Source organism: Lissotriton helveticus, chromosome 1_1 (genome assembly GCF_964261635.1).
Source record: "Lissotriton helveticus chromosome 1_1, aLisHel1.1, whole genome shotgun sequence".
Lineage (NCBI taxonomy): Eukaryota > Metazoa > Chordata > Amphibia > Caudata > Salamandridae > Lissotriton > Lissotriton helveticus.
Window position 1 is genome coordinate 1,946,394,450 of NC_136057.1, and position 18,993 is coordinate 1,946,413,442.

The 18,993-nt window shown below is 43.0% G+C and overlaps 1 protein-coding gene across 1 annotated transcript in view; it reads left to right on the plus strand.

Moving 5' to 3' along the window:
- The window catches only part of LOC144755180 (coagulation factor XIII B chain-like), a 291,682-nt gene that overhangs the window by 103,982 nt on the left and 168,707 nt on the right, over nt 1-18,993 (plus strand). The window contains exon 8 of the mRNA XM_078643823.1: nt 5,060-5,242. Within this exon, the coding sequence (XP_078499949.1) occupies nt 5,060-5,242 (183 nt within the window). The remainder of the gene's footprint in view (nt 1-5,059; nt 5,243-18,993) is intronic.

Genomic DNA, 18,993 nt, shown 5'->3' on the forward strand with positions numbered 1-18,993 from the left:
GTACCGTGGTGCAAGGATTGACAGATGCGTGACGCATCTGTTGGCGCAAAGGCAACGCATTGCTGGAGTCGTGTCGCAAGCACAACGCAACTACAGCAATGCTCAGGAAAGCCTATTCTTATTATGCTGCATCACTTCTTACACCTGCTTCAAGCAGGTATAAGGTTTTGACAAGGTTTAATGTAGTACAGGGCTTTACAACATGACGCATCTCCCTAGTTACGTCACAATATAAATGTGTCGCAACGTGGCGCTTTGTTTACGACAACGCTGCATCACAAAAGTGACGCAACAGCGGCCTAAAAGTGTCGCAAGGGGATTGTAAATATGCCCCTATGTTTATTATTTCTTAGACATACATCTCAATTTTCATTAACTATGCCCAAGTTAGTTAAATCTGAGATGGTGGTTAAGGCTTCCACTTCAAGCTCCGGGTATCACCCTACAAACAGAAGTGATGGGATACAATGGTGCCACCCATTTGTGTGAACCGCTGCACATCCCTATTCCCTACTGGTTGGCCCAGGAATACAATGAACCTGTAGTACTCGATTGTTAGTTGGGAATTCAATGGCACAAAACATATTCTGTGTTGGTTAGTTATAGAGATGTAGTCACTGTTTACGTCTATGGTGAAGAAGCTAATCCTTTTCTCAAGAAAAAAGAGGGGATTAGAAATCATGGTTGTCATCACTTTTTCATTAAGACTGTTCTGTGCTTGAATATCTTAACAGTCACAAATAATTTCCCCTGAGGTCACTTAACATTCAACTCAACTTACAAATATCAAGTTGTCTCACATTCATTTACCCAGTTTTGAAAGAGCCAAGTACTACAAAGAAGTTTTATATCTCCAAATTTAATAACAATTTTTTTCCTTTTTTTCTTTCAATATATCTGTAAAAAGTTGGCATAAATATCAGTGTAAAAACAGATGCTTAAAGCTCACATGGGTACAATATTTAAAAAAAGGTGAGATAACACCTAAGGCATTCACATTTGTCATAAAAGTATGTTAATTTGTAGGTATCCATAAAAGCAACACATTGTACAAACCAATTTCTTTTCAAAATGTGATGCTATGGTCCACAAATTTAACAAACTCTAAGCATCAACATGTTTCGGTGGATAGTGCAGAATGAAACCACCTTGACTATCTTAGCCTTATTATTAATCCTCAGCACTGAGTGGGGAAAAAGTATTATTTAATATTATTCCAGGAACTGGTCAAAATGTAGGCTCATCAGACATAATGACATTATTTGAGAAATATGAAATTGAGTACCCAACATCAGTGTCAGTAATCGGTTGGGATTTAAGAGCTAGAGTCTCAATATTTAATTTCTTTCATTATTTTGTAGCAGTTCAAAATGTGATCTCGAGTACAATTACAGAGCTTCATAGGAGTCCAGGTAGAATTCTACTGAGATGGCTCTTAATAATGCATCTTGGATTTGCCAATAATAACTGTGCAAACGTGACCCATGCGCCTGAGCTTCTGACTTTGGAACTAGGGATCCAGGTTCGAATTCTGGCATTAGCTCAACATCCTGTGATTCTGGGCAAGCCACTTTGGGGCACGTTTATTAAAGTTTTGCACAACGCAGGGCAGCAAACAAAGTTACTGTACTGCATTGCATGAAAGGGAGAGAGAATAAATGCTTCATATTTGCAAAGACATGGAGCATTTCTGCTCTCTCCTTGCGTTGGCGCACTGTGTGGATCCTAGTTCCAATGCTTGCACCCTTGCACCATAGTGCAATGGTGCTGGCAGTACAGGCAGGATTGTTTTTGTGCAGAAATGGACACCTTCCTGAACACAAACATTTTCCTCTGTCCACATGATCTGCAGAATGTAGTACAAGTGGAAAGAGGAAATACCAAGAAGAAATAAAGGGGCATATATACAAGCCCCTTGTGCCACCGGTGCACCACTTTTTGTGACGCAGCAGCAGCTCAATTTGGTGCTTCATATTTACAAAGACACGTAAAGCCACACTGCGTGGCTTTTTGTGTCTTTGTAAATACGTCCCCTTTTCACGCATCCTTTTGCGTGAAATGGGCATTCCATGGGTGTTGCTGTGGGTGTTCTCATGCAACACTCATGGATTCTGCCACCATTCCCAGATTTACAAGGTTTCGTAAACCTGGGAATGCGCCAAAATCCTACGCCTCTCCAGGGGAGGGATAAGGAGGCGCAACAAGGAGAAATACTTTAATTTCTCCCCGTTTCCTCTTTCTATTCATGCTACATTCTGCAATTCAGAAGTTATGGAATAGGTGTGGCTCAGCGGCCAGGGTACCTGACTCCAGGTTTCACGGTTCAATTCCCGGTTCTGGTGGCAGGTTAGCCCAGCACCATGTGACTCTGGGCAATAGCTTGCTTAATCTTCCCGACGTCCCCCAGCACCGGGACACCTCCGTCAGAGGTAGCTGTGCGCTTTACAAATGCTGGCCTTTATATTTATTTACCTGTGTGGCGGACTCTTCAGAAACTATGATTAGACTTCAAACTCCACCACCAAAAATCTGAGTGACCTTGTCTGTTTGTTACAACTTACATCTGAGGTAAAATGTTGTAATATATCCTTTGGGCATATGCTACTAAACTTCATGGTCTATATGAAATGATAATGTGTAGTATCCTGTAGATTTAACTGTAGTGTATATCCCTTTAACTTAGTGTGGGTTAAGTCAGCTTCTAGAATGAACCTGTTACCTGGAGACAAAAGGAATGTAGATGCATGGTTGGTTGGAGCGGCTCTGTTGGAACCGTGTGTTTAGTGGCTCCACTGACCAAGTAGCCATTAATAAAGCATCTTATTCAATGCTTCCAATGCAGTGATCACTATTATCGTGAAGGAGATAGAAACGAACGCTTCGGTCTTGTAAAGAGAATGTGATTAGTCCCAATGCGCCAACATAGAGACAATGACCTCCCTATAGGCGCCGGGCTGGGCGCTGTCCGCACCAATCACAACGCTTCCTTTGCAGAGTTGTAATTGGCTTAGAGGAGGGGAGGGAAGATGCCTGTTTCCTGTTCCTGCCTCCGGCAGGAAAGCAGGAAAGCAGCAGGAAAATGCGGGCGCAAGACCTGGTCAGGAGCGGTGGCAGCGCAGGACCCGGTAAGATATGTTTTTTTTGGAAATCCCCACCCGCAAACCCCGCGCGCCCACCCCACCTGTCCATCCACCTACGAGTCTTGCAAGCCGGACTGGCTCCAATGAATAGAGACGAGAATGAAGCTTGGAGTGGAGAGCGGCGTTGTGTTCCAGAAGATAGTTCTCGTGCTTTGGGGGCGCATACAGGGTCACGTGAGACAGAGGAATGAGGCAGTTGGGGGTTAATGAAGACTGAGACTTAACACACTAGGCGGCATATTTAGTAATGTTTTCCATAACACAGGGCAACAAGCACAGTTGCGGCATAGTGTTGCATGAAAAGGAGAGTAGAGTTGCACCATATCTACTAAGATATGCAGCACTTCTCTCTCCTGGCACTGGCACTCTGTGCTGCCTAGCGCCTATGAAGGCCCCCTATGATGCATGCTGCCAAGGTGTTTGTGTTACGGACAGGATTGTTTTTGCACAAAATAATCTTTGGAGACAATTTACACTTTTTATGTTTGCTGCAGAATGTAGCAGATGTGGAAAGGAGACATAGCAGGTTTAAATAAAGATAATTCTCCTTACCAGACATCTCTGTGGTAAGCACAGAATTTTGGCACTATCCCATGTTTACTAACTTTAGTATATCTGGGATCGCATCAAATTCCATGGGTGTATGCTCCACCCTTGGAACGCCTACCACAACAAAATGTAACAGGCCACTGAATTGAGTAACATTTCTTTGCAAAGTTGTGTGGCTTTGTTAATACCATTTAAGTACTTGCATTGTCTTGGAATGACTTGCGTCACACATGGACCATACTGGTCCTTAGTAAATCCTGACCCAGATGTTCCCAAAAGATTGCAACACAGACTTGGATAAAAAAATACTTAGCTGCACAGACGTGTTAAAAGCACTTCCTGGTACCATGAACTATTACCAATATGATGATTACATTGCGTGCACCTCTCATGTACTGACCTTTACAGTAAAACTATATGGCATTGTACTACATTTAATTTAAAAATAACATCCTTTTGACTTACTACTGATTACAACATTGGAACGCTTACGTTTACGTTAAGGAAATAGAACTACAATGGGCTATATACACAGGAATATGCCCACTGCCATCAATATTTCAATCTCGACAATCTACAGCCTCAGATGTTAGCTCTCCGTTACTTTTCCAGTAGATGTGGTTTGGGCGGGGTAATGTGGGAGGCAGGCAATGATTGAGAGAAAACAGCAAGCCTTCCCCTACACTCTTCTTGCACCCATTCGCTAAAGAAATTGTGATTCAAAATGTAAAGGATGAACTGATTTCATTGGCCACTATAGACTGTCATCGTGTTCTTATTAGTCATATAAATATTTTCAGAAAATCAGTTTGAAATCTCAGAATGTGAAATATGCCTTTTTTCCAAGTGCTGATGTCAAACTGTATTAATTAAATTAGGATGTCCAGATTGTGTTTTTTCCATTCGTTTACGTGTTTTTGTGTAATAAATTATGCAGGAATAGCTCATTTATCACCTGCTCTTGGGCGAAGGGGGTGTCAGAATTAGTTCATTCCGCTCTACCGTTGCCTTTCCTAATTATTGTTCAATGAATGAAAAGTTTGAACATTTTTCACTAGTTGCCTTTGCATGCACTTTTGCACCGACGCTAAAACTACTTTATATTTCCATGAGCTAAATTCCATGCAAGAAAAAACACATTTCTTACAAACGTTTGGATATACTCTGATGTACTTGTAATTTCTGCGTTTATTTTGAAGTTTTCCCATTACCATGATGCTATCAGAACACCTTCAAACGTCAAACGACCCTGCTAGTCAGGCATACCGCATTATATATGACTCCAAAGTAGAGGTAATACCAGCTTTGGAAAAAAACAGAGGCCTGATTATTTAGTTGCCGGTGTATTCATTTGTTTTCATCTCATTTAGAAAACACTGAACAGTGTAGACCACCACCTTCAATCACAAATGGAGACATTGTTGAGCCGATATTGACTGGCTACCCTACAGGATCCTCAGTGGAGTACAGGTGCCACAACTATCACCTGATGGAGGGCCCAAGCACTGTACACTGCAAGCAAGGGGTGTGGTCCGTTCCACCTGTTTGTATGGGTAAGTTCAGTTCTGAAATAAAGTTTCATTTTATGCTGAAAGGAAGAGCAAGTTAGCATTGTGAATGTAACCTTCGAAAGTATTTGTGGTTACTGTAAGTCAAAATGTTACAGATCTTTTCATTGGTCATAATATGTGGATTTAGCTGAAGTGTGAAAGTTGGCAATATTTAGCCGAAATATTTTCTCTCAATTATGTTGCCTGAGGCACGCAAGAATTTCACCTTTCGTATATATGCTGGTCACTGGCCCGAACTTGCTTGTATACGAGATAGGGAAATGGAATGACAGCAATATTATCATCAGTAGTTTGTTACTGTTTCATAGTGCCTCCATCTTCACTGACCCTCAGGCAGGGCTGGACTGGCTGTAGCAGGCACCAGGCATTTTCCCGGTGAGGCGGAAGGGTGGGGCTGGTTTGAAATATTGGCCCCCTGTAAGAAAAGCAGTGCTAAAGCAACAGCCGTGCTCCCTCCCCGACCGGTGCATCTCACTAGCACCCACCCTCCTGAGCAGGTTGTAATATGCTTAACATTGTAATTTAAGACTCTATTAGTTTTCATGTAGAATATTATACTTGCCATATTCTAAGTGACATAGTACTGTTCTGAAAACTGCATCTTGAGAACTACAGCAGAATTTACAGGCTGAGATGTAAAGGATCAACTTTAATAAATACCCCTTGGATTTATATTCAACTGGATTACTGTGATCTTTACAATGGCGACGAGGTAAAGAAGACAGAACACAATATTTAAAACAAGGGTCCAAGGGCAGGTTTAATGACCCAACGCTAGATACACGCCCCTAATGATAACATCAACAACAACAAGTATCTAGGGGTCAAAGAAATAAGAGAAAAGACTCAACTCACAAAAATGTCAATGACATAGCCAAATATTAGTTTCTAGGAAGTGGAAACCCAAGTGATCAATTATGCATGACTAAATACACATGGGCAGACAAAAGTGGGCAAAACAACTCAAGGGCAGGTGAAGTTTTCCCATCAGTTGCCGATCTGTTCCGCCCTTTTTACCATCATATGGGTTCTCCTTACCCAGGAGACAATGGGGCATATTACCAACCAATAGAGATAATTTTTGTCTCTAACTTATTTAGAGACAAAAATTATCGCCGCAAATCGGCGATTTTTATCGCAGATAAACCTTGCTATTAGCAAGGTTTATCGCAAATGCGATAAAAAACAGCCGCAAGGCATGAATATCGCTGAAAAGTCCGCGATATTCATGCATTATCGAGCAAATGCTCTTAGCCATGTTATCCACCTCCCATTGGATAACATGGCTAAGAACTGCTCCTGGGCAAGTGTTAGCTTTTGGAGATATTCGCGCTTAGCGCGAATATCTCCAAAAGTTGGTAATAGGAGATAGCGATGTTAGCGACTGTTTTCAGTCGCTAACATCTTGGCACGCCCACTTTTCATGTCATTAGTGATAAATATCACTGACATGCAAAGCGGGGCCCAAGATGGTCACTATCTCCTATCAGCTGTCGCTAACTGGTGTTAGCGACAGCTTGGTAATAGGGAGATAATTTTATCTCCGCTTTCTTGGCTTTTAAAGCCAAAAAAGCGGAGATAAAGCCCCTTGATAATATGCCCCAATGTGTCCACAGTCTAATGGTGTAATAGAGGCTGTGAAGACCCAGTGGCTAGTGTTTTGATAAATGGGAAGTGCAGATATTAAATAGATATAATTAGGCAACTGAAAAAGCAGTGCAAGTAATGTAAGTGGTGATAGAATAAAATTGGATAAAGCTGAGTAGAAGTCTAATTTTTAATATTTTCTCTCAGCTTCTCCAAATCTAAAATGATGTGAAGAAAACAGATTTAACAGAATATCTGCTCAGCAATGGAGGTCGACATGTTTCTGCATGGGGGGCTGTTACGCCACTGCTTTCGTCAGGACCTAGATTGTTGCTACTGCTGTGTAGTGAAATAAGGGAAAGGTAATTAAAAATTATATCACCTGAGGTTACAGGTTAAATCATCCACAACCATCTTGTTGTAGCATCATGTCAAAGACAAAAAATGAGGAGAAATAAAACAAGTTAGAAACATATCACAGTACATTGATATGTGATAAATATGTGTGCCATTCCCAAAGCAGTTAAACGGTCATCACTACAAACTCATGTAGCCACTCACCAGATATTTGTGGAGATGGCACTTCACCCCACCTGGCTGCAGCTCAGGTATTGAGGAGCAACGCTCTATTTGAAAACAACATAAAGACATTCAATAAATCTGTGAGTTCACACATTTGAATTGTACACGTGGTGTCTATGACCTGGGCTCAATATATTTAGTGAACTAGATCTTACAAAGTCCCAAAAAGCCCCATCCAGTCAAGCACGGTTATTTTAATTACCGTTCGTGCACTATAAGCAAATTAACGAGTGGAGGTAAATCAATGAATATAAATGATATCAGAAGACTTCGACTGGCGTCAGATGACTAAAACGCCCTACACGGTTGTTGCATCTCGAAATATGCCTTCACTCGTAAAGAACGCCAGTAATCACATTGACATGTCTCCGTTTGAAACAACTCAAAGTTCTCATGTTCGCGCTCTATTTCCGACAAATCGTGGTGCATAATAATTAAAAATTACTGGTTCAAAAGCGCATTTATAGCCGTCTCAACAGCGAGAACCATAGAGTATCAAAAGACGACTACATTTCTTACCTATCCGTCGGCGTCTCCCAGCGTCCCACTGCGCTGACTGGGGAGGCACCGACTACCTCAAAAGCAACACATTTGTAACGTGACTCTTCCGGACACGTGTGGCAACCAGAGGACACTGGGAGTTGTAGTTTGACAGGCCTTCTTACAACACTGTACACCATATCAAGCGTTTTAAATTGTCCCACATCTATCATATCTTCATTCCCATTCTTTACGTGTGGTCCGAGCATATTCATCATATTTATTAGCATGTTTATACAGACACTGTCTCAAAATGCGCTCGTCATTTATTTCTCAACACGTAATCTGACGGAACGTGGGATATATAGTACAATTTAAACATGCCCAATAGCAAAATGAAAAATGAAAAATGAAAAAGTATCGGTGCCTGCGAAGGCTAGAACGTATCAAAGATAATTAAGCACCCCAGTGTATACGTTGGCGCCAGCGAACACCATTAGATTGCGACAAAAGTCACAAGTGGATTGATATAACTGGCACCCTGCAAAGTATAATCAGACCAAGAAGTGTATGTTTTACAGATTTTTGCAGTTAAGATCAAACTGTCCCACTCAGCGCATAGAGCATTGTGTATCACAGCCATCGTTCAACACGACATTCCACCTGTGGAACGATGGTTCACCCGATTAACTGCTCATGTGAAACTTGTGCGACAAGTCACTACTGTCCAGTACCGCCTAATACCAAAAATGCCCTCAATGAACTAGGCTTGTGATGTATAATATGCAGCCCTAGCAGTATCTCGTGAGGACTACATTTTCCAAGCGAAAATCAAAGAGGAGACACAATCTCATGTTTTATGGTAATGTATGTACAACACATGTTCAAGATGGTATGATGACATTGTGATGTTTACTGACTGGACTACAGGCACTATAGCGACATCCAAGGTATAGGTTCATTCAAACCTTCTTTGTCACTATTTAATTTGCAGACCCACTTCTGTTCTCTCTTAAATAGGAATTTGCTCACATCAGGACAATGATCGGGGATGGTAGGCTGTTCAAGAACTGTTCATGTAAAATCATTTGGACCATGGCCAGCTTCCAAAAAATGTGATGTTAAACGTGTCGCCTGTTTGCGACATCGTACAGTACTCTTATGTTCGGAGATTCGAACCTTTATTCTTCTCGTGGTCATGCCAACATACCTTTTTTGGCATGGACATGTAATGAAATATATGATGTTCTCACTGTTACATTTTGTGAATTTTCGCTGTTGCATGGTCTGCTAGTGCCAATGTCTATAGTCGTGGATTTACAGGTCTGAGGACAGACAGAACACATTCCACATGGGTGGTGGCCTTCTACAGGGGGAAGGCCCCACAAGGTACCAACTTGTCCCGTTGTTTTGTTTTTTGGTCTTGTATGTACAAGTTGGTCTTTTATGTTTTGTCCTCTTTTAAATGCAAAAAGTGTCATTGGTAAATTATCGCCCCCGTATTCAAAATTGACCAATGTTTTTTGACAATTTTCTGGACCTGATTTGACTTAGTGTGAAATGTTTTCACAAATGTGATCCTCTCCGTTTTTTCTTTTGGTACTGCCAATTCAAGAAGGGCCTCACGGTTGTTGTTGGATGCTCGCTTCTTGGATTGGCGTATGATTTTCTTTGGATACTTCTTTTCTCGGAGTTGTTCTACCAATTTTGCAGAGTGTGTCTCGAAGGCCTCTCTACTCGAACAGTTTCTCTGGACCCTCAGAAACTGACCAAACGGCAAATTATTCCGTAGGGTCCTAGGATGACAACTTTCATAGCTCAATAGTGCATTTCGGGCCATGGGCTTCCTATACAGTTCGGAACCCAGTCCTCCTGCAGTTGCTCGAATAGTAAGGTCTAAGAAGGCCAGGCGGGTCTTGCTGTATTCCACCGTGAATTTTAAATAGATGTTGCGTGAGTTCAACCACTGATGAAATTCGATCAGGTCCTCTACTGTGCCTCGCCAGACAACAAAAATGTCGTCTATGTATCGCTTCCAAACTCGAAGCGTTACAAAGAAAGGGTTAGTAGGTGTTAGAATCTCAGCTTGTTCAAAATGATGAACGAAGAGATTAGCAAGACTAGGAGCGAAGACACTACCCATGCTGGTCCCAGATGTTTGTAGGTAGATAGTGTCTTCAAACTTAAAATAATTCTCCCTCATCCCTAACTCTACTAAATTCATAATGAATGGTACAGGTTTGATGGATTGCAGGTCCCTTTGTTGTAATAAATTACTAACTACCTCAAGTGTCTCTGTCTGGGGAATCGACGTGTACAATGATTCCACGTCGAATGAGACAAGGAGATCAGTGGCCATATAAAACTCTATCTCATGGAGCATCCGCAGGACGTCTTTAGTATCTTTAAGAAAAGTAGCCATTTCCCTCACCATCGGGTTCAAGAAATGATCCACGAAGGTGGATAATGATTCTAAAACTGAACCTATTCCCGAGATTATAGGTCTTCCCGGGGGGGCCTCTGAGGTTTATGGACTTTTGGGAGGCAGTAGAAATAAGGGATAGAAGGGTGAGAAGTTTGAAGGTATTGCCCCTCCTGAGATGTAATCCACCCTTCAGATGTTGCTTCCTCCACGAGATGACCAATAGTGGTCTGCAACCTCTCTGTGGGGTCCTCTTTTAAGGGGAGGTATGATTTCAGGTCCTGCAGCTGCCTCAAACACTCATTCCGATAAGTTACAGTGTCTAAAACAACAATTGCACCGCCTTTGTCGGCAGGCTTCACTATGATGCTTTCGTTCGATGTAAGTGAACGTAACGCTTCTTTTTCCCTTTTTGGAAGGTTGACGTAAGAATTTTTTTTTTGGGTCTGGAAGAGGTTGTTGATGTCATTCCCAACCGCCTCTTCGAAAGTAAGAACTTTAGCAGGCAATCCAACAATTGGGGGATTGAACCTGGAGTTTTTTTTTTAAACCAGTGTTTTTATCCATGACTACCATTTCTGTATTGGTTTGTTTTGCAAAAAAATAATGAAGTCTAATCTTCCTAAAAAATTTGGCCAGCTCGACTTGTGCCACAAATGGATCCCCAATTTGAGTGGCTACAAAGCCCAAACCTCTATTCAGGAGACTCTCTTCATCACTTGTAAGTGTGTAAGAGCTTAGATTGATCACGAGACTGTCGTGTTGGTCCCGCTGCTTGTTCCTGCTGTCTCATGGGGTATCTTCTTCCCGCTCCGAGGGTCCATTGTGGCTTGTGGTGTTACTCCCCAGTGGACCTGTTGTGCAGACCCCTGTCTTCTCCTGCCCCTTGTTCTTCTCGGGCCAAACCCTAAAAAAGGCGGCATACCTGGCCCTGCTGCATCTGTAAAACATACACTTCTTGGTCTGATTATACTTTGCAGGGTGCCAGTTAAATCAATCCACTTGTGACTTTTGTCACAATCTAATGGTGTTCGCTGGCGCCAACGTATACACTGGGGTGCTTAATTATCTGTGATACGTTCTAGCCTTCGCAGGCACCGATGCTTTTTCATTTTTCATTTTGCTGTTGGGCATGTTTAAATTGTACTATATATCCCATGCTCCGTCAGATTACGTGTTAAGAAATAAATGACGAGCGCGTTTTGAGACAGTGTCTGTATAAACATGCTAATAAATATGATGAATATGCTCGGACCACACGTAAAAAATGGGAATGAAGATATGATAGATGTGGGACAATGTAAAACGCTTGCTACGGCGTACAGTGTTGTAAGAAGGCCTGTCAAACTACAACTCCCAGTGTCCTTTGGCTGCCACACGTGTCCGGAAGAGTCACGTTACAAATGTGTTGCTTTTGAGGTAGTCGGTGCCTCCCCAGTCAGCGCAGAGGGACGCTGGGAGACACCGACGGATAGGTAAGAAATGTAGTCGTCTTTTGATACTCTATGGTTCTCGCTGTCGAGACGGCGATAAAAGCGCTTTTGAACCACTAATTTTTCATTATTATGCGCTTGTCATAAACAGAAGACGAATGTGACAGTCCACGTTATATGCCACGATTTGTCGGAAATAGAGCGAGAACATGAGAACTTTGAGTTGTTTCAAATGGAGACATGTCAATGTGATTACTGGCGTTCTTTACAGGTGAAGGCATATTTCGAGGTGCAACAACCGTGTAGGGCGTTTTAGTCATCTGACGCCGGGTGAAGTCTTCTGATATCATTTATATTCATTGATTTACCTCCACTCGTTAATTTGCTTATAGTGCACGAACGGTAATTAAAATAACCGTGTTTGATTGGATGGGGCTTTTTGGGACTTTGTAAGATCTAGTTCGCGAAATGTATTGAGCCCAGGTCATGGACACCACGTGTACAATTCAAATGTGTGAACTCACAGATTTATTGAATGTCTTTATGTTGTTTTTAAATAAAGCGGTGCTCCTCAATACCTGAGCTGCAGCCAGGTGGGGTGAAGTGCCATCTCCACAAATATCTGGTGAGTGGCTACATGAGTTTGTAGTGATGACCGTTTAACTGCTTTGGGAATGGCACACATATTTATCACATATCAATGTACTGTGATATGTTTCTAACTTGTTTTGTTTCTCCTCGTTTTTTGTCTTTGACATGATGCTACAACAAGATGGTTGTGGATGATTTAACCTGTAACTTCAGGTGATATAACTTTTAATTACCTTTAAATTATTTCACTACACAACAGTAGCAACAATCTATGTCATGACAAAAGCAGTGGAGTAACAGCCACCCATGCAGAAACATGTCGACCTCCATTGCTGAGCAGATATTCCTTAAAATCAGTTTTTTTCACATCATTTTAGATTTGGAGAAGCTGAGAGAAAATATAAAAAATTAGACTTCTACTCAGCTTTATCCAATTTTATTCTATCACCACTTACATCACTTGCACTGCTTTTTCAGTTGCCTAATTACATCTATTTAATATCTGCACTACCCATTTATCAAAACACTAGCCACTGGGTCTTCACAGCCTCTATTACACTGTTAGACTGTGGACACATTGTCTGCTGGGTAAGGAGAACCCAGATGATGGTAAAAAAAGGCGGAACAGATCGGTAACTGATGGGAAAACTTCACCTGCCCTTGAGTGTTTTTGCACACTTTTGTCTGCCCATGTGTACTTAGTCATGCATAATTGATCACTTGGGTTTCCACTTCCTAGAAACTAATATTTGGCTATGTCATTGACATTTTTGTGAGTTGAGTCTTTTCTCTTATTTCTTTGACCCCTAGATACTTGTTGTTGTTGACGAGGTAAAGAACCCATTGATCTCACCTTAACGTTACCAGCTCCACCTTTCATCATTTTGAGAACATTTCCTTCAACTTCATTAAAGTTACAAAATTGACTCAACCTCTGAACAACCTCCAAATGGATTGCCTTCTGTTGGTATCGTATATATTTATTTTTCTTTGAGCCATTTAATAAGCAAATTTTCTTCCGAGCTATCTCTTCTGATATTTATAAATAGAGAGACCGCCCCTGTGTCTGTTGGACGCGCTTCGGTTGAGCACATCCTGTACACACTTCTCTCTTTCGTTTTCTGAAGTTGGGGAGGGAACTTGCGTTTGTTGTATTTGCACCAAGTCTATGTTGGTCTGTGCCGTTGTTGCTGAGAAGCGGAAAACTGTGGACAAAACTTTCTTTTGATTTGGGGGATTTGGATGAGTGTGTGACCCGTGTTACTTAAAGAAGGAGATAGAAAACAGTGTTTATGACTCACGCTTCTTGAGAAGAGGAAACAACATTTTTATTGAGGCTTTCCTTCTCAACTGCCATTTGTTTGCATGGAAACGCTTTCATCTAACTGTCTTCAAGTTTTTTTTCTCTGCGTGATTCTCCTTCACATGTGATCATTCTTTCTCCTCCTCAAGTTACAGCATTCTCACATAGAAGGAAGACTAGAGTGCTAACGTTGTTTCCTGTTGAAGGCTAATTCTACATCCTGTTGGTAGACTGATGTGCTAACTTTACTTCCTGTTCAACACTTATTCCACTTCCTGTTGGCACACTAGGGCGCTAACCTGTTTGCTTCCTGTTTACATAAAAAAAAATAGAAGGCTCACTTCACTTCTTAAAATACATTGTGAATAGTTCTAAAGTTGGAATCTTCATTATTCTTTGTTACAGAGGAAAATTCTATAAATTCCTTGAAGTTACTCTTAAAGTTCTTTTCTTTCACCTTTGTTCTTACATGAACTAACAAAGAGGATTCTGTTCAACAATAATTCAACAAAGAAAGCTTCATCATCATTCTACTTCAAAGTATAATAGACAGTACCTCGTGGTAAACATTCCATTTTTCTTCTCTTCAGTGATAGGCTCACTATATACTTTGCCTATCTTCACATCATTTTGAATATCGAGACAGAACTAGTGTCTCCTCTTCTTCTCCATACTGACTCAAGATCACCTCCATTCGTACGGCGCACCCGCCTACTTACTTCCTTAAGACACTGGACGGATCTGAATAGTAATCCTCCCAGGTTAGATCCCACCTCACTGAGCCCGCCCTGAAGAAGTCACGGGATAGTTCCCTTATGTGACGAAACACATGTTGGCTGGTTGTTTTTCGTTGTTGCATCATTAAATACATTTGAATAATACACTGGTGTCGACCACAGATATTGGTACAATACGAGACATTTCGACCATTGTTATATCCTTATTACGTGTGCCCAGGACTGTGTTCTCAAAAATACAGTCCAAACAAATCCCCAGAAAATACTTGAAACCTTTTCGCAATTCTATGAGGACCAATGTTCTGACAATAAGCAGATAATCCTTGAAACAGAATCCAACTACCTGAATATGCTGCAACTACCTCACGTATCAGAGGAAAACAAAACTACCCAATTGACCCAATTCAAAGCAATCTCATTGGAAAAGATTACTGAAGCAATTGGCATTCTTAAAGAAAACAAAGCGCCAAACCGCCCTAAGCGCTTTACAGCCACATTTTATAAAACCTTTGCCCCAATCAACCCTATTAGATCATTTAACTATTCACAACATCTAGTACCATTAGTGGCACTTCAACGTTGTGATCCCTAAAGAAGGGAAAGACTTACCACTAAGGTAATCCACATTTCTATTATTGTGTACACAAAGTAAGCAAATGTTCTCTTGCAGGGATCGTTTCTCTCTTTTTATTCAAAGGAAAGTTTGTGCCTCGATCATCTCCTTGTACTTATGCACGCGTTTCGTCACAACCATGTCTTTTTCAAGGCTTAGGGATATAAGAATTGTTAGATGAGGTTTGATGGCTCATCTGTAGAAGTAGGCAGAACTAATGAGAGTAATTCTGTATGGATCAGTATTTAGGGTCTGAAATTGTGTCTAGGCCATTCTTCATCTTAATTGAAGTAGCAATATATGAGTATATCTTGATAGTCTTGTATTTGAAATGTATATGTCTATATATTTTCTGGAAAGTATAGACGAAGACGATTTAACACAGCATCTAAGGGGCTATGATAGGTCCCTCGTTGCTTGGCCACCCTCTCGTAATAACAGTCTCCTCCCTTCTTTACCGTGGCGAGGCTGTGACAAAACCCTTGTTGGCTGTTTCATATTCTTTACACCAAGGACTAGAACACTATCTCCATCATTGTAGAGGTTTCTGACTGTATTATTCAGAATTGAGTGTCTCAATCCTGCCAATTTCTTGTGTCAATTTTGTGTTACTATGATATCTATTAAACACATTAATGAATGTCATGAATAATATAGTTTCCTGTTTTCCCTGGGTTAAAAAGGTCTTCTCCTGTTCTTTCTTGCTAGTTTGAACTGAAATGTGTGATGAATTGAATTCAAAACATTTTGAGTGCTTTGGTTTTTCCTGTTGTGGGCTATTAAAGGTGTCTAAAACATGTAGACCGCACCCAGGATAAGTGAGATCAACTTACTATCCCACAAATATCCACCACTTGTTTTCAATATTGACGAGAGCCCCACAAATAAAATCACTACCAAAATAGGGAATCTTGAGCCAATTTTAATCTGCACTTCACATAAATACAAATACAGTGATCAAAACAACCAGCTCCACTGTGATCAGGGGTCTCAGCACACCCTGGGAGCATTCAGCAACCAGGGTGGGAACCCAATGATGAAACATGTCACCACTTAGGTAGGTGAGTGAGGGTTCTTTTAAAACATACTGTGGGTTACAGGTTTCTGAAGTTGTAAAGGATGCTGAAGGTGGGGGCGCTAGGTGGCGCTGGACAGCAATGGCCGCCTTAGCGTAAAGCTCCCGCCAAGCCAGGCGGATTATTGCTCATAATCCCCATCCTGCCACCTCAATTTGACCCCCCACTGTCACAGTTCGGAACCGGATGGTCCCCTTGTGCCCTGGACAGAACCTCGGGCCGACACTCCCAGAACTTCGGCGGCTACGCGCTTTGAGACGCGGCGACGGAGCGCGCCCAGCATGCCCTGGAGCGCAGCCCCAGCCACGAGAACTGCTGGAGGCCGGTGCTGAATAGGCCCTGATGCGTTGCGGCCAGAGCCGTGGTGCGGGGGCTCATCGTCATCTGAAGCGCTCTGGAAGACGGCTCCCCCACTGACAGAGCGCGCTGAAAGGAGCCCCTCTACCAGCAGCTCCATATCCTGGCCACCCCATGGGAGGCTCGCCTCGGAAGTGAGAGGAGGCGGTGGGGTGGCGTAGTCCTTGCTGAACTGGTCTGGGGGCGCTACAGGGGGGGCCAACTGCCATTGACAAGTGGAGCCCCTACAGGATGGTGAGGCCGGGAGACTGGCCACAACTGTGCGCAGCAGACGGTGGGGCTGCCCCGAATCGGGGAGATTCAGAAACTGGTGTTGGCACCGCCATTTTACTTCATCCCTGCCGCCTGCATACTGACACTGGGACGGGCGCGCACTGGCTAAACGGCAGAAGTGGGGCAACCACACTATCGCCATTGAGACATTTAAACTGGGCGCACCACCATGCTGCCGGAAGCCCTGTTCTCCTATCGTCCACTTGTGGATTACACAAGGACACCCCCCCCCCTCCCCCGGGAATATCGGACACTTCGCCGCCATTTTATTAACGCGCGGGCTGCAGGCGCTGACGAGTGGGAGTGTACTACGCTGCAGACTGCACGAATCCTGCATGGCGCTATATGCACCCAGCAGTGCGGGAGGGGACTCATCACTCCACTATACATAACACCTGGACCAGATTGGACTACCTGCTCGTCTCCAAAGGCATGGCATACTGGGTTGATAGGGCGATCCACCTAGCTAAAACCTTTTCTGATCACTCCCCAGTGATGGTTACAGTGAAACCTCCAGTGGAATTGACCCCATACGTTAACTGGAGGCTCAACCCCCTACACCTGCAGGATGCCGTTTTTAGAGCAGAAATAGAGCAGGAGATAAAGGAATTCTTCCCCAGGAATACAGGCTCAGTAGCCAGTCTGACAACAGTGCATTCAAGGTGATAGTGCGTGGGTGGTGCATCTCTAAAGGAGGGGGCATATTAAAGGATCTTAGGTGGACTCTGAACACACTTGAGAAGGAGCTGAAGGGGCTGGAGAGGTAGATAGCAGGTGGGGAGGGGTTAGACACCCTAAAGGCTAGCCTGCGGGAGAAACTGTCGGAGTATAACGAGGCTGCCAAACGGGAATGTAAATTCCGGGGGAAACACTGTACGGCCCGAGTATGTGGGGAGGGAGCTAGACCCGGGAAGTCACTAGTGGGGGCAATTAGACCCCCCTAGATTTAGAAAAAATTTCACTGAGCTGCGAAACGAACAGGGGATCATCTGTAGTAACCTCACAGCCCAAATGTCAACCCTCACAGAGTATTATCAAAGGCTGTACACGTCACAGAGACAACACACGCTGGACCTTAGGGACTATTTCGATGATGTCACCCTAGCATGGCTGGGAGACGTGCAACACACATTCTTGGCTCACGAGCTTCCAGTTGATGAGATCACGGAAGCTATTATGGGCATTAAGTCCGGTAAAGCCCCGGGGTCTGATGGTATCCCTATCGACTTCTATAAGACATATGTATCTATCTTGGCTCCCATTCTCAAAGCAGTATTTTATGAGGCATTGGAAGAGGGTATTCTCCATGATACCATGAGAGAAGCTCAGATATTATCTTTGCTCAAACCCGGTAAAGCTCCCGACCTATGCGACTCATACCGACCCCTGTCCCTTCTTAATAGCGATACAACAATTCGGGCAAAAGTCCTAGCAACCAGGTTGAACCTCCTCCTAGAACGGATAGTTCTACCAGATCAGGTGGGGTTCGTGCCAAACCGGGCCACGGCCCATAATTTTCGGACCCTCCTGGCAGTTCTCCAGGACATAGACCCGAGGTACGCTGCGGTGGCTGTCTTCCTTGATGCCACCAAAGCATTTGATTCGGTGGAGTGGGACTACGTAAAGGGAATGCTAGTGTATATGGGGATGCTGGAACCGTTCCTATGCTGGATTAAACTGCTCTACACTGCACCGTGCGCCAGGGTTTTTCTCAATGGATTACGCTCGGATGCCTTCCCTGTCACTAGAGGCACAATACAGGGGTGCCCCCTGTCCCCCGTCTTATTTGCTGTAGCAGTTGAGCCCCTGGTAGCTAAGTTGCGGCAGCACCACAACCATAGAGGCCTTATCTACCCCTCTAGGCAAGTGCTACATTAGATGACATTACTTTATACTTTCACAAACCTCGGGATAACCTAAACCCGGTTTTGAGGGAGATCACTAGGTTCGGGGCGATAGCCGGGGTACAAATAAATTGGGGCAAGTCTGCTGTTTTCCCCCTCACCGATCACACGCTACCGCATCCTCTTGACTATCCCTTAACATGGGAATAAGGAGACATTAAATACTTAGGTATTTACATTACCAGGGATAAAGAAACCTTGCTGAGAATGAACTATGGATGCGCCATGACTAAAGTGACTGATAACATCACGAGCTGGCTCAAGCTTCCCCTTTCAATGGCTGGGAGGGTATCGCTAATAAAAATGGTAATAGTACCCACATTTTTATACTTATTCATCAACATTCCCTATCACCCGGGTGCTCACTTCTTCAAA